This window comes from Monosiga brevicollis, genomic scaffold, assembly GCF_000002865.3.
Source record: "Monosiga brevicollis MX1 MONBRscaffold_4 genomic scaffold, whole genome shotgun sequence".
In the NCBI taxonomy this organism is placed as follows: domain Eukaryota; class Choanoflagellata; order Craspedida; family Salpingoecidae; genus Monosiga; species Monosiga brevicollis.
Window position 1 is genome coordinate 1257107 of NW_001865041.1, and position 20598 is coordinate 1277704.

The following is a 20598-nucleotide window of genomic DNA, read 5'->3' on the forward strand; positions in this document are numbered from 1 at the left end:
CAGAAGAAAGGGGCCACAACTCGCAGAGCATGATGGCACGTGAGCCGTGCCTTCTCACCTCTTCAATCTGGAGACCAGCAAGTGGGATGGTGGGCGAGTGATGTAGGTCCTGGGTCAAAAGCCAGTAGAGGTCAATCGATTGGTGAGCGCTACCACGCCACAGTAGAACTGAACCAGGTGAGTGAGTGTGCTGTGCCCACTGCCACACCGCTGCCATCCCTGAGCGTGGGCGTGGTGGGCGTGAATGAGGCTCAAAGCACTCCTGACTGCCTGCGCATGGATCATACCTGACAAAGGTGTGGTCAGATGAATGAACGCAGGTGGCGACTGCAGCGAAAGGAAGAAAAGGACGCAAGGCAGGCGCTCGCCACGAAAATCGGAAAAAAAAAATAACTGGCTGTCGACCCGAGCTTTTGATGGATCGACCGACCGACCGACCGAACGCAGTGGAAGCGGGGGCAATGGAAGCGGAGGATGCGTTCGGCGGTTACTGGCAGAAACATAAACAACCACAGGCAACGCTGTGTGCGTGTGTGGGGGGGGTGTGGGTGTGTGTGTGTGAGTGTGCCATGGTGATCACTCGTGCGGCATAAGCCTTGTAGCTCTCGTTCCCGAGGTGCCAAGCTGCATGCATGTGCCATGGTGGCGAGCGAGCGAAGATGCAGACGCTCGTTGTTCCTGTTTTGTGGAGATCGCCGATTGTGCGACCCCGCAAATGTTTGCACGGGTTCTGTGCCTTCGAGCTGCGGTTGTGTCTGTTCATGCATCGATATCAGGTATTTATGCAGATTCGTTAATGTAAATAATGTTACTTTTTGCAGTAGAATTCTGAGTTTGGGACATGGTTAGAGTTGCTAGGATGATTGGAGTGGTGATGATGTTTTGGAGGTTTTGTTGATGTTTGTCAAGACATGTGATGCCGGTGATGCGTATGCTGATGCTGTCTCAATTTGCAGCCTTTTTGAGACAGCATTGGGGAGGGAGGTGCCGTGAGGGGATGGGGTGGGGGAGGTAAGGAGACGAGAGCCGAGCGGGCAAGCATTGCGGACAGTCCATGCCCGGACAGCACTTTTCAACACCAACGACAGTTTTGATTTCGCAGCAAGGCGATCGATTTGGATCTCGAGCAAACGGTGACACGCGCGGGCACGTTTCACGTGTTTACATGTTAAGTGGTGGTGTTCGGCAGGAGACAGAGGGGTTTAAACGCAACGCCAAGCGTCAGTTCGTTGACACGTCGCATGTCCCTCAACTCAACAGCAAAGGGCTCCGCCACCTTGTTCTGCTGCAATAAGATTCGCACATTGTGTGTGGACTGGATTCTGGCGTAATTTAAAAGCCCAGAGTTTACGGACAGAGTTTAGGGGTTGCGGATGTGATCGAAGAACACGACTGCCTGACAAATGATAAAACAAACCCCGATCAATCGAGATCAGTGCTTTCGGCTTCCTCCGTCACGACCACCAAGCCCTCAGGATCAATGGCCACTTGGTGGAAGACAACGTCGGCGTGTTGTGCAAAGTCATTGGCGAGGATCCACTGCATCTTCGCTTTATCTGCCGCAGATTTGGCTAAAGCAAACATGAATCCACCGCCACCCGCACCGGCCAAGGCCTGCCCGTACACGTGCGGCTTGAAAGCCGCCATCATTCTGCCGTCGAAACAAACGATGATGAACTGGAAAAGGCCGCCACCACCAGTTCTCAAACACACGCACGCACGCACGCACGCACGCACATACACAGGGCAATCTAACAGACAAAAGTCCCCATGACCACGCCAATCACCAACCTGGCCACAAAGGCGGGCTCGCAACCTGGGGCCATCACCTTCTTCTGAGCCCAGTACGCATCAACACACTGTCCCACCTTAACCATGTCCTGCTGCAAGCATGCCTGTGCGCCAAGATGCCAAAGCCGCACACGCACGCACGTCACATGACAACACAAGTAATATCAGGGCCGATCCGTTCACTGCGGGCGTGCAAAATGACCGCTCGCAAAGGCACACCCACGTACCTCGGCACATTCTTCGGCAGTGACTGTGAGTGCGTCTACATTGGCTACGATTTCGGCCGTCCGAGCGTACCTACCAGGCGATACATTGACGTGAGGCCCCTGCCACTTCAATTACGGCGCAGCCGGCTGTTTGACCACCATTGCCCCACCAGTTGCGAATCACGTTCTGCAATAGATTGCGGGCCAAACGCGTCTTGCCCGTGTAGATGAGCACCTAGAAGAGAGTCCGATTGCATTGGAGAGCGTGAGCCTTTCGATCTGAGTCTTTCAATCTGATCAACACGCTGAGCCATGCCAACAGTTGTGCATCTCAGGCCCGCTCGAGCAAAAAAAAAAAAAAAAGCGCACGCAGAGGGTGCGGCGACACCAACGTCAGCGCAAGCATGCGCCCGAGCTTTTTGTTGACCACCCGCCGCATAACGCACCAAATGATCGCTCAGCGCTTGCAGAAAGGTTGGCTCGATGGACAGGCGATCAACTTCAATCTTCAACGGAAGGCCTGGCGGTGAGCGCGTCAACTTGATGCCTCCGTCCATTCCTCCAACCTGGAGGATGCATGGATGCATGAACGTATCGATTCGTGATGTTGATGGGCCCGGCCCAAGATCATAATGGACTAGTTGCAGACACTGGTAGCCCCATCATACCTGGTCTTGCCAGCCCCCACCGGTCGTCAGCATCTGTTCGAGATGCAACACGGCATGGTTCAATGCCACACGGTCATACTCGCGACCTGTCGTGGCCGACAGGGCCGCCATGACCGCCCCCGCCAAGATGGACGACGTCCCCAAACCTACGACGCAAAAGTCAATCGCGCAGTTTGTCAACATGCCATGCTTCAAGCACATGCACACAACCACGGACACGAAATCCTTTGTTGTCTGAAGACGTTGCTCCATTCCAACACGCAACACACCTGAGCCCTGAGGGAGGTGGGACCAGCTGTGCAACTCAAATCCGCCGCCAAACTTGGCCAGCAACTGCTCTCGCAAGGGGCGTGGATCATCCAGATCAACAGCCTCGACACAACAAAAGGCAGCTTTAAGTAAGGCACCGGGAGCTTGTGGTTGAGTGTAATTTCGCAGCTGTTCCAACTCGGTGAGCTCCAGTACCTCGTCCGGATCGCCTACCAGCACCAGCACCAGCTTCGGCTCCGAGATCCGACGACACTTGGCCCCAATAGGACGCTGGCCATCAATCAAAATGGCCACGTTGGTCACGACGCCCCCATGTTCGTATGTCAGTGGAGGCGTATCACTCCACCCGCCCGCCAAGTCAAGGCGTGCCGGCACGCGTGCCACGGCCCAACGGCCTAGAGGATACGACGGCCTTTGCGAGACAGTGATAAACTGCCGTGCCGTCATCACTGCATGACGGATCAGGATCTGAGCCGCCGACTCGTAATGCCGCGAAGCTCGGATCATTTTTTCGGGAGAATCCAACCAGCGATCGCACTCAGCCGCCAAAATTTGCACGCCGCCCCTCACGTCCAAACGGTCCAGGCACTCGTAAGCAGCTGCAAACCGGGCATTCCGCCCGGGACCAGAGCGCAGGCCACCACGCCCATGACACATGGCCCCAAGCATGCTGGCCACACATGCTAAAGCATGCGCCGCAACACCTGGCGAGCCCGTCTGCATGGCCACCGTGTGAAGACAACCAATCAAGGCACGTGGCTGGCGATGTGCGGCTCGTGCGAAGAACAAGCGCATTCGGCACAGCGTGTTGTGAACCTAAGGTGGCACACAGGCACGTTAGCTGCCTCAGTCCCTCTGATGCGCGGGCGACATGCCACCCGCATATGCACCTTCAGCCTTGCTCATATGACACTCTGCAAGCTCACCATTGCGCTATAATCCTGGCGCTCTGGGGCGCACAGCGCGTGCTCGAGGTTGTGCGTGGCGATCTTATCGTACAGGTCGTGTCGGGAACGCAGCTATATCATTTCACCAGAAAGTAAGCGGTCTGAGTGAGAACCGCTCCCCTGATGTTGACCAAAAAGCAAACTGAGCTTGACTTTTGCGCCAGCCTCATGGGATCTTACCTGCTGCGATAAGTCAACACAATGCAGAGCCTCCTGCAGGCTGATGCGATGACGAAAGCGCCAAGCCTCGATCTGATCGACGCAATCATCTGCACTAAAAACAGCCTGTAGCCAGCTACTCAACCGCCAGGCTTCCTCAAGCTGCCATTCAAATAATCACCGCAAGAACAAGTGAGGGGCAAGAGCCCACAAGCTTCCGAGGTCGGCCGGCCGCCGGCCACCCTCGAAGTCAGCCCTATCATGACGTGTGCACTAACCGAAGTTGCAATGGGGAATAGTCGTGCCGTCTGCAAGCACGGGCGCTCGCCTTTCCTCCACTGAAATGAGAGTCCAATCGTGAGAAACGAAACAAAAAGTGAGTGCCCAGTATCCAAACTCCCAACCATGCTGCAACTTTGACATTATCCCCCCTAACATCAGCACGATCATCTTAAATTGCAATGTGCCTCGACGCACCAGATCATTAGCATGCAAGCCCGTGCGTGCCAGGAATGCTGTCCATGGCTGGCCCAAGTAGGTCTCATCCTGCTCCTAAGAGCAAACCAGGCCATATCACCACGCATCCATACAAACTCATATGCGTGGGTGCACGCAAGCTTTCATTGCTTTGTTGTAAAGCTGGTAAGACGCACTTCTGTCGCCTCGAGGGAATCGTGGCACCCTAGAACAATAGCAACAACGCTGTTGGGCGCACAGCCCAATTTGTCCGGGGCCAGGGTCAGGCCAATGACTGCTACATCTGCAAATGAAGGCAAAAATAAAAAGAGGGTGGGATTCAACCTCAGCAAGTGGGGGCGCCGGATAGCACCTAGAGCCCTGACCAATGGCATCGTTCATGGCGCTGTTTTGAAACAACTACAATGGCGCACCTGCTGCCACCTGGAATTCCGAATCAGCATTGTGTAGGGTCATGTTGGCTATGAAAGCGCCTGCTCCTACAACGGTCTGCTAGCACCACAAACGTGAGCTAGTCATGAGCAGTCGGATGGCACGGAGCGTCAAAGGCTCGATAGATTGCACGTACTCGGCATGAGGTTTGCGTGTGCAGCACGGTGCATTGTTCGCCCAAAGACGTGCTCTCCTCCATCACGCTATTAATCACACACTGGCTTTGCACTAGCTTCGCCCCGTTGCACCGACGATCAATCTAAAACACGCATGCCGCCGACACGTCCGTGTGTAAGGTGCTGACGAAGGCTTGCGCGCCTTGGCACCCACGCGTCCCCAAACCGATTGGCCGATCGTTCGATCGACGTTGCCGTAAGGCCTACATAATGCACATGCGGCTTGGGGGTAAAGCCTGGGACGGGCATGACTGGCAGGGCAGGCACCCGAACAGCTTGAGCAACACCAGCGATGGTGGCCTGCAGGTAGTCGTAGCGTCCGCCTAAAGCAGCCCACAATGCGTGACGCGTGAAAATCAACCCTCGGCTACTCGCCCAGCCGTGTCAAAGAAACGCTCGACATTTGTCACGGATCCAGTATTTACCAGGTAGCTCGAGCGCGGCCACATGTGCGTGGCGCAAACAATGCCTGAGCTTTCGCCGTGCCTGAACCAGCAATGGTTGGTCCGGACCTACATTGTAGCAGCAAAATCAGTATGCAGTCAACAATGACGCAGCACAGATAGAGGCCAGGAATTCCAACAAGTGGCCCACATGGGCGTGAGGAGAGAGGGGTGACGCACAATCAAGAAACCTATCCCCTTTGGCCGCAGGCAAAGCGGCGCGCACCAAGTCTAAAAACAAGGAGAGGCGGAATGGACTGGCCCCTGCAGACACGTTGCATGGTATTAATGAGCCACGGACAGGTCTCTGGCCACCCAGGACATGAGCTGGCACTGTCGAGTCCCTACTTGTCTTCCTTACCATTATCAAGCCCCAGGTAGGTGCAGGCATCGAGTGGTGGCATAACATGCAGGGCCAATAGCGTCTCTGCCACAGCTTGAGCAAAGTATATCAGCCCAACCACCTACATGATATGAGCGGCGTTCGAAGGCGTTTGAGTGAAACGCTTTGTCCTTGAAGAACCACTAGAACTGTGGCTGCGTGCAAAAAGGAAACCGTCTTACCAGGGGATAGCCATGATCTTGTGCGCAGTGCGCACGTTCAGACTCGGTGCCACGATATATCAGGTCCAGCACGTTGCCATCTTGGTCCAGTTGATAGACGCCATGCTAGAACCGTCACCGGGAAGAACTCTGTGAGATGAGATGAAGGAGTGCCGCCTCTGAACCGAAGGCGGGCGCAAGTGCCTGGGATTGCTGTTGGGCTTCCAGACCTGCTTCGCCTGCTCGGCTGTCCCACGCACGGTAGCAGCTACAATGGGCTACAGCATACAAACGCATGGTGAATGCAGAGCCAAACAGCAACTGGTCGTCAATCGCAGTATTTGAGCAAAGCAAGCGGTGTTCGGCTCCTCTCGTTTTGATTGTAAGAAGCTGTAGGGAGATGCTTAAACACGAAGCATTGGCAACATACTGCACACGGCCACGCAAGAGGTGCTGCCAGGTCAAAGGTCAAGAGCATGTCCGTACTGCACACCCACACGCCAGGATCGGCGCCTATGATGCACATGCGCCCGCAAGGGTATCACGAAATTCATGAAGGCTGGGTGGCAAAGCGACGGTACAGCAGCCCGGATATGCCGAGTGCTCATTGCGGTGAGCTGAACAGGAAACTCTCACTTTGGCGAATATGCGTCATTTGCTTGAGCAGCAGATCAACGTTCGTCAAGAGATTGGCTCCCACATCGGATTCGGCTGCCAGAGGAAGAAAAGCTTTGCCGCATACGTCTGCTAAACGCGGCGTGCCAATGTGAACGATCAGGACGTGCACGCGTTGCAGAACGTCCGCCGTAACGACAGTGTGGCCGGCCCGCGCGCTCAAGTATTCGGTGGCCACTAGCAAAGCATTGAGCGTCGCCCCGCCGCTGCCCACAGGTGTTTCGGGGTCCTCGACGGCCATGATGTGTGCCTAGACAAAGTCACCGCGAGTCAATGGGATGCTTGATGCCCAACAACAACCATGACATCCCTTTCAAACAAGAAAAACAGGAAACCAAAGCAAGATGCGCCTGGCAACAGCCTACCTCCGGGCACAGCAAACCCAGCTGCTGGCGCAACACAAACTCTACAAGATGAAAACATTGGGCGTCCAGTTCAGTGGCCCGGTCAGAAAACAAAACAATCCCATGTTCTCTTCAGCACTTGATCGCGCGATCCCGTTGCCAGGCATATCTTACCGTTATAGATGCCATCCCGGTAATCACGATCGGGGGACGTCAACACCACCACATCCCAGCCACCGCCGTCGCGGGCTTCAGCTGAGCGCGAACCCATGATTGTCTGACAAGAAACTGCTTTTTCTTCTTCTTCTTCTTCTTCTTCTTCAAAAGCAGTATAAAATGAAGATGTCATTTTAAGATAATGATGTTGCTTTCTGGCTGACATTTTTTGACCGTTCGTTTCCGTTTTTTTTTTTTTTTTCCTACTTGCCCCACAACACACAAACGGCAGCGGCATTGAAGCGACAACAGGGCGGTGCTAGTGGGGATACCACGGTGGTTGATCTCCTCTGGCTCATGATGCCCAATAAATGCATCAATGCAGCAGTGTAGCTTGACTTGACGCATTCAAGGCGTACCCGACCCAAAAGTATCGGCATGGCGCTTGCGTTTTTGAGCCAAGCCAAGGAGTTGGCCTGGCTCCAGCACAATGTGCCTGCGACAGCAAAGACCCTGCTTGCTGATCTGAGTCAAGCTCAGGACGCCTTTGCGGCACTGCACACGTTGGCAATGCTGGCTCAGCACCAGGTAAGCACCTTTTATAATACAGTTTCGTAAAAGGGGTTCCTCGACCATTCGTCGACTCAACCATTTGCCTGTTCGTAGGATTGCGCGCCCCAGATCGACACCGTCTTGGCCATACATCGTCTCGCCAATGTATCTTTTATGACCATGCAACTTCTGATCACAGTCCTTAGGCTCTTACTTTGCCACCAGTGATTTAACCACACGGGTGGTGCGATGTTTTAGGGGTTGTGCACCAAGTTTTCCAAGGGGTTTGCCGACACTGCCAGCACGGAGCAGCTCTTCAAGCTTTTACAGGCCAATCTGACTTTGCTGAGTTTACGTACCTCGTTCCTTGGCACCGCGCTTCTCGTGCGAGTCGTCGAAGCGCAAAAGCTGTGAGTTCATGCTCGGCGGCTTTTGAGAGCAATCCCTCTGACTGCCAACTTTAGCTATACCTCATGGTCCACCCTGATCTTGGGCATGACACCACAGCTTCTTGGCCCATGCCCAAGCTGACCAGATCGAGAACCTGGTACAACGCACAATGTTGCGCTTTCTCTGGCTTGCTACTGGCATTATGCGTATTCTAGTCCTAAGGTCTTCATTCACACCCACCTGTCTATACCTCCCTCTTTGCCAGACCCCAGCGCTGACTGGTCTCCTGTCGGGGTTTGGAGTCCCGGCCTGGCGAGAGCCAGGAACTCTCGCACCCAAACAGCTTAAAGTATGTTTCATGGTCCATAATGGGATTGCTCAGGCCTGAGCCAAGCTCATCCTTGTCGATGCGTAGCTTCTTCGCTTGGTTGAGCGCATTACCGCCCGCCACGTCCAAGCTTTGGGCACCATCACCCACATCGACTTTCCTCTTGCGTGCTGCAGCCTTGCCTTAGCGAGCCTGGCGTAAGTTGGCCTAGTGGTAGCTCTCCGTCTTGCTTCTGCTGGCGATTGTGACTTTACATGTGCGATGAAAAGGATCTCGTGAATCTCGCAAGGCCTGATTTGACGTCCGGTCATCACGCTGATTCGCTCTCAGCCGCCATCGGGGGGGGGGGGGGAGAGAGAGAGCTTGCATTAGCAATAGAAATTGTCTTTCGAACGCGAGACGACGTGACATATGGCTGGTTTTTGTCGTTGTTGTTGCATAGGCCATGGCTCTCTTTGATGTGTTGCGTGCCATGGACCCAGGCAACATGTGTCGTGCTTGGCAGCTTGCGGAGAGTTTACATTGCGGTTTGTGACCCTCGCTGCCCGTCAATGCAAAGGCCTGTGAGTTAGCAGCCATCTCCATCTCAAGCCGTCCTTTTGTCTCCGATCGCGTACAGCAACGGAGGCTGAAAGTGTTGCCCATGCGCTGCTCTGGCACTGGATTGTCCTCCACGCCCCCCTCGACCTGCTATCACAGTTGGAGCCTGTCACACTGGTCTCGTCAGCTCTTGAGCGAGCTTGGGCAGTGTGTTGTGTGCAAAACTGGCGTGTTCTAGTACAAGACATTAACATCAGTGGTCATGTCTGGACTTGCTTTGAAGTGTTTGTGGCAAGCCTTGTCCGGCTGGCTTCCCTTGACTCCAGAACCGTTCAGTGTTTTCAGCAGCATCTCATCAAGTTCTCAGTACGTTGCGCCAACATTGTATGATTGTAGCCCTTGTGCCACGAGTCTACCTCAGTCCTGCGAGTGTTGGGTCGAAGCATGCCTGTTGATATGTCTTGTGCCCCTCGCAGCTGAACAGCACGGCTTTGCCGCTGCAGCTAGAGCTCGCAGCCACTCTGTGGGCGGCCTTTTGTGCAACCATTCCAGACATGAGCGCGCGAATGAACTTGTGCCGTGACATTCTTCATGTGTTGGAATCTTGTGGGAACGAAGATATCTTAGCCTCTACTCGGAGATATCCAGGCCTCTTGGAAGCTTTGACGGCCTGTGCTAGCCAAGTTGATCCGCCCGTACTGCAACAGCTACTAGCTCTAGTCCCACTCTCTGCCGTCACAACATATCTGGGTGTTCTCCTGGACGGGCCCTGTCCCTGGTCTCTCGCCTGTGCCCTGGCACCGTCCTGCGGGCGTGATCAAGACAAGCAAACCCTGCGGGCGCTGGCGGCTGAACCAAGCACGTTGCCACAGGCGTTGGGTCTCTGTGTTCTGGTCGTGCAAGCACGTGATCCTCAACTTCTGAAACAAGTCATGCATGCGCTGCTACATGGTTCACATGGCCAGCATGTAAGTGCTCGGATAGTCGTGCGCTGCATGCACGTGCACGTGGGCCATCTCATCTAATCATGTCTCGTGTGTTGTCTTGTACCAACTGCCCAGCCTAAGCTGCTCGGCGCGGTTTGGCGTGTGCAAGGCCATCTCGCGATCGCTGACCTGGAAGCCCTAGTTGTGCCGAGCAATGAAGAAGCAGCGGACTTGGGGTTGATAAGTGAAGCCCTTTGGTGCATTTTGAGTGGACCACCACATGAGAACATGACACCACCGGTGCGCTCGCCGTTTGGCGTTTGATCCTTGCTACACTCAAACTCAAAGAACCTTTCTCAGCTCATGTGTCGCCTTTTGTGTCTACTAGCTGATCGACGCATGTCGCTGGCTTGCTAATAAAATCGCCTTGCGTCCTTGTGCCGAGTTGCACTGGCTCTGGCTGGAGCAAGTGGTGGCATGGGCGCAAAACGCTGCGGACACTCTGGTTCCCCGTGTTCTAGCCGAAGACGTCATGGATTGCGATGCAGTCGCGCTCCGTCTTCGAACCGAATCTGTGTAGCTGAAGTGCTGACAATGCTATCTTCCTACTGGTCCACGAGCGCAGCGTACAACAATTGTAGGGTTTGGTGCTCTGAACAAAAGGAAAACCAAAGAGACATATGGGCTAGCTTGTGCAATTTACTTTGGATACACGAAACCTGAGTAATGACCGCGAGGGAAGAACACGAACACAGTAAAAAAAACATACGGGGTTAGCAAACAAAGGGTGTGCGGACGCAGGGTGCAAGCCAGTTTTGAGCAGAGAGGAGAATGGGAACCAGGACAAGCGAAATGCAAAGTGTGGAAAGCACGATCCTGCTTCAACAGGAAACGAGATGTACAACTGAGGGAACTGTCGAAAAGGCTATGAAGGATCAATGGTGGCCCGAGAATTACACAAGGGAGTCTTTAGCTGCCGGCTGCTCCGGCTCAGCCGCACGGGCCGAGTGCATTGTGCGTATCGAAGAGAGGTACGAGGGAAGGTTCTCATATTCCTCATTCTGCAGCCTTCGCACCTCTGTGTAGCGTGGGGGGGCGTTGTACGTAGGCGCGCTGCGCATTGAAGTGGCCGTATCAAAGGGAATGGCGTCAATGTCTTCATCATCAGAGGTCGGAACATCACCAACAACGCCAAAGGTTGGGCGCTGCTCCACCTCTGACTCCGCCTCGGTCTCATCAACATCGGTAGCGGAAGGAATATCAACGATGGCAGCGTTCTCATCAAAGTAGTACGTCTTGCCAGCCTTTGCCTTGGGCGCATCAGGGCCCATAAGGTTGGCTTGTTCAACGTCCTCATCCACAACACGCACCAAGTAACCCATGCGCTTTTGGCGTGCGCACTGATAATAGAAGAGATTGGGGGTCTCCTTGGTGACAACCAGGGTGACCACATCTGTACCGTGAGCCGGGGCACCCGTCACGCCTTGCAGAATCTCTGATACAGCGTTGCCACCACCTGTTTCCGAGAAGGTAAAGTAGAAGGGATAGTCCTCCGGCACATTTTGCATTTGAAACTTGTAGGTCTTGCCGCGCTGCAGAATAAGCTCCATGCCCCGACGGTATGGGTCTGAACTGTTGTTGAGACGCAGCGAAAAGCCGAAAGGACAACCGTCATCCACCCAAGGATGATCGGGATTTGTCGTGCCTTCGGCGCTCTTGGGCTCCACCTTGACATCGTACACGATGGGTTTCTTACGTCCACCCAAGAGGAAGCAGAGCAGAAGAATAATCAAGAGAACCAGAAGGATGAGGCCGATGGCAAGACCCGCTGCCTCGGCACTGCTAAGGCCATCGTCACTATCTTTGGCTGCTGCAACGTCAGTTGTTGATGTGTCCTGCTGAGATGTGGTCGTGGTCGTAGTCGTGGTCGTGGTTGTCAAGCTGGGATCCACAGTCGTGATCGTGGTGGTAGCGTTGGGATCCACAGTCGTGGTCGTGGTGGTGGCGTTGGGATCCACAGTCGTGGTAGTAGTCGTGGCGTTGGGGTCCACAGTCGTGATCGTGGTGGTAGCGTTGGGATCCACAGTCGTGGTCGTGGTGGTGGCGTTGGTATCCACAGTCGTGGTAGTAGTCGTGGCGTTGGGGTCCACAGTCGTGGTAGTAGTCGTGGCGTTGGGGTCCACAGTCGTGGTCGTGGTGGTGGCGTTGGGATCCACAGTCGTGGTAGTAGTCGTGGCGTTGGGGTCCACAGTCGTGGTAGTAGTCGTGGCGTTGGGGTCCACAGTCGTGGTCGTGGTGGTGGCGTTGGGATCCACAGTCGTGGTAGTAGTCGTGGCGTTTGGGTCCACAGTCGTGGTAGTAGTCGTGGCGTTGGGGTCCACAGTCGTGGTCGTGGTGGTGGCGTTGGGATCCACAGTCGTGGCAGTAGTTGTGGCGTTGGGGTCCACAGTCGTGGTCGTGGTGGTAGCGTTGGGATCCACAGTCGTGGTAGCAGTGGTCGTGGTCGCGTTGGGATCCACAGTCGTGGTAGCAGTGGTTGTGGTCGCATTGGGATCCACCGTCGTCGTCGTCGTGGTGGTGGTCGCATTGGGGTCGACTGTCGGAGTGGTCGTTGTCGTGGCATTAGGATCAGCTGTCGTCGTGGTCATTGTAGTTGTAAGAGGACAGATGCTAGTGTCGTACTCGACGACTTGGCGGCCCAGTGCGTAAACGGCTCCACCATCAGACAATGACAACGTATCGCCAATGTCTTGGCTAGGCAGGGTGATCAAAGGCTCATCATACAGCTGATCGAACACGCCCACACCGAGCTGCATAGACACAGGAGTCACAGCCGACTGCGTCAGGAAGTCCAACATGTACTCGGGTGAAACCAATCCAAAAACGGCGAATGCGCTCGCCGGAACATTAAGCAATTCAGTCCCATCCACCATGGGCGTCAACGTGTTGCCTGCGTCGTTGAAGATGGCATAGGGCTGCAGATCGCCGGCAGAGCAGAAAGAATTGAATCGGTCGCGGCAGCCAAAGTCCACAGCGTATGTGCAGCTGTATGCATCGTTTTGCTCCAGCGCGGGCATCTGGATGAGGGGACGATATTCCATAATCACGGACAGAACATAGTCGAGATCGTCCTCATCGCTCGTGCCGTCAATGTTGGGATCAGCAGTCATGGTACCGCTGGCAAATTGGTCCTGCAGGCCAAAATAATCCACCAAAGTCACTTGGCAGTCACTATCAACGTCAACTTCATCCATGGGCGTGCTGCAAACAGCACGACGACGACGAGCAAGATCGTTCAGCTGCGGGTTGGACGAAAAGGATGCAACAACGCTGGCCGCCGAGGCAGGGAAGCTCACAGAAGACCGAGAGGAATCGATCAGGGTGACAATGTATGCTGACAAAATCAAATCCTCCGTGAGGCCATAAAAGTCGACCGTGGCCAGTTCCGCAGCGCTAGAGGCAGGAATTTGACCAATGCCCACCACGACTGTAAAGTCGCGCCGGCTGAAGGAGGTCATGGTACCCGTCCACCCGGTACCCTGAGCAATGTTGGAAACACGGGCGGCCCCAGGGTGGTTAATGCGAAGCTCAAAGGCAATAAGCGACTGGGGCGTGTTCAGATAGATGGGGAGGCTGGCTGTCGGTCCCGACAGCATGGGAAGAGCATGGCCTGTGAAGCTACCCATGTCAAGACCAAGAACCTCGCCGTTGAAATTGATAGTCACCGCAGTTGTGGCCACTACAGCACCAATTGTCACGTTCACGACAAGGTCATCGTTGGTGTTTGTAAGTGCAGTGACACGGCGCGTGTTGGCGTCCCAACTCAGGTAGGTCATTTTCGTTGCAATGGAGGCGTTCAGGGCGGCGCTGATGCGGGTCGAACGGAAAACATTGACCAGCGTGCTGCCGACGTCAAGACCAACGCTGACCATGGGGCGTACAGGAGTGGAATCTAAGATAGGAGATGAGATGGTAAATAACGGGATGGAGGTGACAGTAACAGGCGTTGGTAGTGCAGCAATGGAAACGGCAGTGAAGCCGGCCAGCGTCACGTTGACTTGAACATCGGCCGATTCGGGAAGAATGCTGCCGTCCTCCTCATCGATGCGACCGGCAGAAACGTTGAGCACACCGGGGACCTCAGTCGTCGTGATGGCTGAACCATCAGACAGGGTTGCAGCGACACCCACTTCAATGGGCAAGAACGTTCCTTGGTAGGACCATAAAGTCAAAGGACTAGAGTAGTTGAGCTCCGTCAGGAAAGGGCGGCCCACGACGTCAAGACTCGTCACTTCAACCACCGTGACGGTGGTCGCAACGACCAAGCTCAAGTAGGTACACGTCACATCTCCCTCAGTGGCCACACTGGAGAACACAACCAAGGCGTCGCCGTCCACAGCAAGCTCTAGAGGAGCGTCAGCGGTACACATATCAAGTAGGTCATTTGCAGAAAACTCCACGTCCACACCAGAGAGGACAAAGCCGATGGTGGCGTTGCTAGCAAGGCCCAGGGGCTCAGCCAGCTCAGCTTGCGAGGATGCCAACAGGTAGTGCGAAGAGACATTGAACACTTCCCGCACGGGGCTAGTGACACGGGTGGTGAAGATTGGAACAAGCTCGTCACAAAGGCTCTCATAGCCCGCAAGCACAGTGCCTGTTTCAACGCCAGCGGCGCTCACCAACACGGCACCCTCGCCGGCGACGGACAGATATTGAACGTAATTGAGATCCACGCTCACGGGATTGGCTTCATAAGCCGAAAAAGATGAACCGGTGTTAATAAAAGCCCCATCAAGAACCAAACCACCGCTAGTGACCGGAGTGGCAGACCTCAAAATAGAGCTGAAGAGAACAACCTGCTTTGTCAGGGTTGCCGAAGCAATGGTTACGGCGTAAGAGTTTGTGCCCAGTGACAACGTTGTTGTGCCAGCCGAATGGGCAGTTAGCAGTGCTGTGCCAGACGCAACATTAACGGTGGCCACTGCATTATTGCTCGAGGTGATGGCCTGGCCGACGAGGCCAGTCAGCTGGCAAGTGTAGACGGTGCTTTCATAGGTCAGGTCAGCTGTCACAGACACAAATGTGGAGAGATCCAGTGCGGCGCAGTCGGCGTCATAGAGGCCCGAGGTGTCGACGTCAAAGGCAATGTTGTCATACGCCAAGAAGGCAATGGTGGTCGTAGCCACGACCTCGCCGTCAACTTCAGCCACAATCTCAACCTCGGTCTCGAAGTTGAGGGTGAAACCGTTGGTGTTGAGGACGCGCATTCCTGTGCAGTTGGCATCAAACTCAAACTTGGCTGCAAATGCGCTCGACAAGGGGCGGCAGGTGACGCTGACACTGGTATCACGACGAACAAAGTACATGTCCAATGGCACCACGTCGCCAATCAGCGCCGAGTAATCCACTACACTCTCGCGAGTGGCAACGAACACACCTGCCAGAACTGGCAGGCAAGTGTAGGTGATGGTACTGGTACCATAGGTCAAGGTGAATGTCCCGACATCAGCTGCGCACGAGAGCCCAACCTCGATGACGGATGGCATTGGTGTGCTGGCTCCGATGGACACCTGGTTGATGGTCACCTGCGTGTCCATCTGGCTGTAGGCAAAGATGGCACCTGGGGTGGGCGAGGTCACGCCCGTCACCTGACCACCAGTGACCTCCATCGTGTTGACGTTCTCCGCAGTCAACGTGAAGGTCAGACTGCCATCGGGGCGAGTCTGTGGCGTCAGTGTGTCAAGGGGCAGCATGACTTCGGGAAAGTCGGAAAAGCGGAGCGTGTTCACGTTGGCATTGAGCGTTGCCGAGAAGGTGCACAAAAAGCCATCCGCTTCGGCGGCAAGGACACACGACTGCGAGGAAAGCGCGACACCACCAGTGACAAAAGCACTGGCTGCCGCGACCTGGGCCTCGGTGCTGGTAGTACCAGCATTGATCAAGACGAGCTGCACGGTGATTGTGTCACTCGCCCAATTCACCGTCTGGATGAAGGCTTGGACATCGGCGTTGCTCATTGACGTGGATGCCACGTAGACCGGTGCTGTCCCAGCAGCCACCAAGCGAGATCCAGCACCGAGGATGAGATCACCACCGTCACAGACAAAGTACTTGCCGGTGCCGTACGTGAATGTGGTGATGTTGAGGGGGGTGTCGTCTCGAGTCACGGGCACTTCGGTAATGTTGAGATAGGTAGCAGCGCGGGTGCGATCGGCCTCGGCCAGCACCATATCCTGAAACCCGTCGAGATTGATGTCACCGATGTCATGCAGAGGCGTATCCACAGGCATGTCGGTGAGATCGGGACCAAAGAATACGACGGCGCTGTCAGCATCACTGCACATGAAATCGGTAAAGCCATCACGGTCGAGGTCACCGACCCACATCAAGACGGAGTCGGCATCACTGCAGATCTCAAAGGACGAGGTGGTGCGGAGCAAAATGGTAGTTGTACCCGCGTCAACCACAATCTCCGTGGCACCGTCCAGGTCAAAATCGCCAATGTTGCGCAGTTTGAGAGGCCACTCTGCGGCGTCCAAGACGTCCCACCAGAAGGCGGGCGTGGAGACGGGCACGAGTGCGTAGGCACCCTCGTCAAAAGCGATGTTGAACAAACCGCTTGGGCACAGTACGGTTTGGCTCACCAAAGAGCAGTCAGTCAAGTTTGCGGGGACCTGAGCTTGCACTGAAGTCGTGCCGACAATGAAGAGGCCTTCCGCGGTGATGACAGAAATCGTGTCGGAATCGTGAGGGGCCAGGCCCAGAACCATATCCGTGATGAGTGTTTGCGTGAAGTTGGTGTTGGTATCAAGGGCGGTGAGCTGTCCCGACTCAGAAATGTAGAAAACAAAGGCACCCAAGGCCTGAGCTTCCGTGTTGTAGGCCGGGAACGAGGCCTTCAGTTGGACGTTGCTAACATTGCTCAAGTCATACACATCACAGGACCAAAAGTAACCACTGGTGGGTGCAACAGTGGTTGTACCCCAACCACTGCCCTCTTCGTCTTCATCAGCACCAAGGTTGCAGGCCACGGCCCACGGTGCGACATCCGCGACGGGATAAATCAAGTTCACAGAGTCGTAGGCAGCAAAAAGATCAGTGCCATTGTAGACGCTAGTACTAAGGATTGGAGGCCATGCAACACCCGTGAGCGTGCGACACAACTCGCCGTCAGTTCCGTATGCGCACTCGCAGATCGGGGTGTTGTCCTCGTCCGTGCAGGCACCGCCGTTGGCGCAAAAGTTTTCATAGCAATAGGGAACAGAGACGTTACAATACGCGCCATCCCAGCCGCTGGCACAGTCGCAGATGTAGCTGGAAGGCAGTGCAACGCAGGTGGCCCCATTCTGACACTCGTTGTTTGTACAAGGTGTGACCATGGGAGGGATCGTTGAGCCGGCAGTGGTTGACGCGATGCTGCTCACGCTCAATTTGGCCCAGGACTGGCTGGTTGCCTCGGCGGCCTCTCCGGTTGAGGAACCCAAGTATGAGAGGCCGATGCAGGATGTGTCCCCCTCAATATAGAAGCCCATGCAGTCAGTCAACGCATCGCACGCAGCCACACAACTGTCGACGTCGTTGCGGCCAAAAAGGAAAGCCTCGGCATCGGTCGCGGTCGAGAACCGCTGGCCATTGGTACCGATACTGGCAAACACCAACACGTAGCCTTCATAAGCGCTCGTGGTCGTGGTGGTCACCGTGGTCGTGGTCGTCGTGGTCGTGGTCGTGGTTGTGGTCGTGGTGGTCGTCGTCGTGGTCGTGGTCGTCGTGGTCGTCGTGGTAGGCACAAAGGTGGTAGGCACGGGGGCTGCAGGAGCATTGAAATACAGCAGTTCCGCGTCATCAACGACAATGTGCTCGCCACTGCTGCGACCACGGAGGCTGACAGTCAGAATGGAACCAGCTGACGTGTCAAGACCAAATTCATACTGCGCCACGTCGTTGACGACAAGGCTGCTGGCCGCAATCGTCTGGCTGGCGATGACAGTGTTGGTTTCATCGTAAACAGTAATGGCGAGTCCTCGCGGCAGGTTGTTCATGCGGGCGCCCAACTTCATTCGCAAAATGCGATACTGCTCAGCAACAGGCTCATCCGTTTGCATAATCTGAGTGATTTGACCTGCATTGCGCAGAATAATAGCCTGCGTTCCGGAGATACTGGGAAAGTTATTGGCTGTATTGGGGCGAAACATGGCCAAGTCTGTGCCGGGACTCTCCTGCCAGGGAGCGGGCGAGAGATCGGCAAGCACGCGGGGCTCACTGGTATCCATGACAGGTGACTCAAAGTTGCCGTTTGTCAGAGCATCTGCAGTCTGATCCAAGCTGCCAAGTCGAAGCAAGCTGTAGCGCTGAACATCAGCACCGGCACCAGAAACGGTGGCTGCAGAAGAACCCAGATCAGAGAGGCGGTAGCAGGCAGAGCCGCTTGCGTTGGTTTCCACAACAACGCCCTCGCAGCTCGCAGACATGGCACACCAGACCAAACATTCAGTGGGAGACACAGCCGCGCTGTCCAGCATGGCCGCGGGCGTGGCATAAGTGCTAAACTGTTCGCCAGACCCGTTGACGACAGAGAACGCCAGAAAATAAGAGGGCGCGACGATATCGCTAAGCGCGCTGTTTGAAATATAATGGGCGACCACCTCGTCTGCGCTGTCTGCAGTGCTGCGGCGACCGCGACGCAATGATCTACACACGTGGTCAAGATATGAGATGAACCGAGCCTAAACTCTCGTGTGTATGAATGATGTGAAGCGCGACAAAATGAAAAGGAAAGACCAAATGGTTGCAACGTAACCATGCAACATACTCGCGCAAGGCGGCTACATTCTTGAAATCAAACGCGGCGGCAACGGGGGAGCTCAGGTCCGAGTTGCCTAGGCAAGGAGCGTCAAAGGCAAAAGGTCAAGAACAGGGGCATGCCAAGTTTATTGTTGCTGTTGCTGTTATTCCTTACAGCAACATATAACTGCGCAGGGCTTGGCCAAGACAGCAGCGATATCCAGCTGAGAAGGGATGGGGCGAGGGAGCTCACCAGTAGCTGTCAGTGCAACTGCAGTCGAGGCCACGATGCAGAAGCACGCGAAAATGGCGAGGGCGCGTGTCGCCGGGGGCGCCATCGCCACGGTTTTCAAAACGCGACGACAGCAAAGCCGACAAGCCACCAATTAGGGGCCTCTCGTTCCACGCCAAGAAGTGCGCCTGAAGTAACGCCCAGCAACACAATACAGCGGCAAGCAATCATGAGCTGAGTCAAGCGCGATTGGACACACATGGTCGATCGTGCAGAGTCAGGCTCTCGAGGTGTGAACGGGTGTATTATTCCGTCTTTGTCGACATTGTCACATGTTGTGTTTCAGTGAAAAGGATGCCGAGATGTGACTGTGGCTGCCCTTGCCCAAATTGCTTACCAAGTCAAACCTCAAAACGCACAACAAATTACAAAAAGCAATGCCACACAAGCAAATGCAGAGACAGAGACACGGAACGCCAAGAGCAGCTGTAACAAGTGGGCCAACTCGAGAAGCGAGTGAAAAAAAAAAAGTTGAAGTCACGCCGGAGTTGAAAGAGAAGATGGAAATGAAACGGGATCCAATAAGGTCTTTGTTCGCAAGACAGAAAGTCATGTGGGCATTGGCAGCAGGAACCAGACGAGGCAAGTGTCTCAAGTGTTGTGCAAAGCAAAGCCGAGATATAAATGCAGCTGAACGTGAATCGAGTAAGGCGATGGGGTGTTTCGGGGTGACTAGCAGGGGTGGCGATTGGATTTGGGACCAGCGGGCAAGCTCCACATCTGCGTGTGTGGTAGCCGAGTGTGTAGTAGTGGAGTATTTGAATGCACACTCGAGATTGGTGTGACCTGACCTGAGGAGTATCAAGGCCCAAAATCCCCAAGAACAAGAATAACGAGCTAGCTCGTATTTGGAGCGACTGCCAAAGAACTGTGACCTGAGCTTGTGCGTGATAGGTAGCGTGCTGAGCATGAACACGGCAAAGTATCGGCAGTGGAAGCGGGTGGCAGTGGAAGCGGGTGGCAGTGGAAGCGGGTGGCAGTGGAAGCGGATGGCAATGTGATTGGTGTTGCGTCCGGGTGTTAAGTGGTAGTTGTGCGTGGCAGTCGCAGTGGCAGGGGGGAGAGGAGAGAGGAAGAAGAGTTTCAGCGACCAACGCTGCAGAGCCTTGACTGGACAAGGAGTTCGCACACGTTCTCTTGGCCAGGGACGCTCTACCCCAAAGCTTTGTCCTTCACTGTGGTGAGCTGAGTCGCGCTTACCTCTGACCGGCGGATCTCGCGGTCGACTGGCCTTCACTTCTTGCACTGCGGCAACAGTTGAATGCTTGATCTGCTCGTGCGTCTATCAGTATTATTTGTTCAACGTGCATTCATTCACAAGGGCATTGCTTGTGCATCCATTATTCCTTCGTTGACACAAAGTGTGTGTGTGAGAAAGAGAGAGAGAGAGAGAGAGAGAGAGAGAGAAAGAATTGAAACGGAAGACAAAAGGATTCTGTTGCGCATGTGGGCTCTAAAGGGAAGGCAGTCACACCACACAGGTGCAAGTTTTGGCTCTCTCT

At 54.9% G+C, this 20598-nt stretch overlaps 2 protein-coding genes across 2 annotated transcripts; both read right to left on the reverse strand.

Annotated features, from left to right (window-relative positions):
* Positions 1-1422: 1422 nt before the first annotated feature.
* Positions 1423-7028, reverse strand: MONBRDRAFT_15021 (uncharacterized protein; the record flags this gene model as incomplete). Its single annotated transcript, XM_001743910.1, has 19 exons — positions 1423-1651; positions 1792-1895; positions 2019-2088; positions 2168-2232; positions 2444-2563; positions 2666-2811; positions 2935-3708; positions 3849-3954; positions 4063-4197; positions 4320-4379; positions 4519-4581; positions 4743-4878; positions 5055-5167; positions 5232-5426; positions 5721-5833; positions 5931-6033; positions 6134-6238; positions 6525-6625; positions 6743-7028. The coding sequence occupies 19 exons, from the start codon at positions 7026-7028 to the stop codon at positions 1423-1425; spliced, it is 3024 nt and encodes a 1007-aa protein (XP_001743962.1).
* A 3317-nt stretch (positions 7029-10345) lies between these two features.
* On the reverse strand, positions 10346-20328 carry MONBRDRAFT_36207 (uncharacterized protein). Its single transcript, XM_001743911.1, has 4 exons — positions 20297-20328; positions 19058-19224; positions 18833-18899; positions 10346-18711 (listed from the first exon to the last, which is right to left on the reverse strand). Exons 2-4 carry the CDS (start codon positions 19140-19142, stop codon positions 10977-10979), a joined length of 7887 nt encoding a protein of 2628 aa, XP_001743963.1. The 5' UTR covers positions 19143-19224; positions 20297-20328; the 3' UTR covers positions 10346-10976.
* Between the last annotated feature and the right edge of the window lie 270 nt (positions 20329-20598).

What these genes read in the sequence shown, in the direction of transcription:
- MONBRDRAFT_36207 (XM_001743911.1), bottom strand. Translation starts at nt 19,142, where the DNA reads ATGGCGCCCCCGGCGACACGCGCCCTCGCCATTTTCGCGTGCTTCTGC. An exon ending in AGTTGCACTGACAGCTACTG is followed by an intron (nt 18,900 to 19,057) that starts GTGAGCTCCCTC and finishes CTCCTTGCCTAG; the next exon opens with GCAACTCGGACCTGAGCTCC. An exon ending in AATGTAGCCGCCTTGCGCGA is followed by an intron (nt 18,712 to 18,832) that starts GTATGTTGCATG and finishes CCACGTGTGTAG; the next exon opens with ATCATTGCGTCGCGGTCGCC.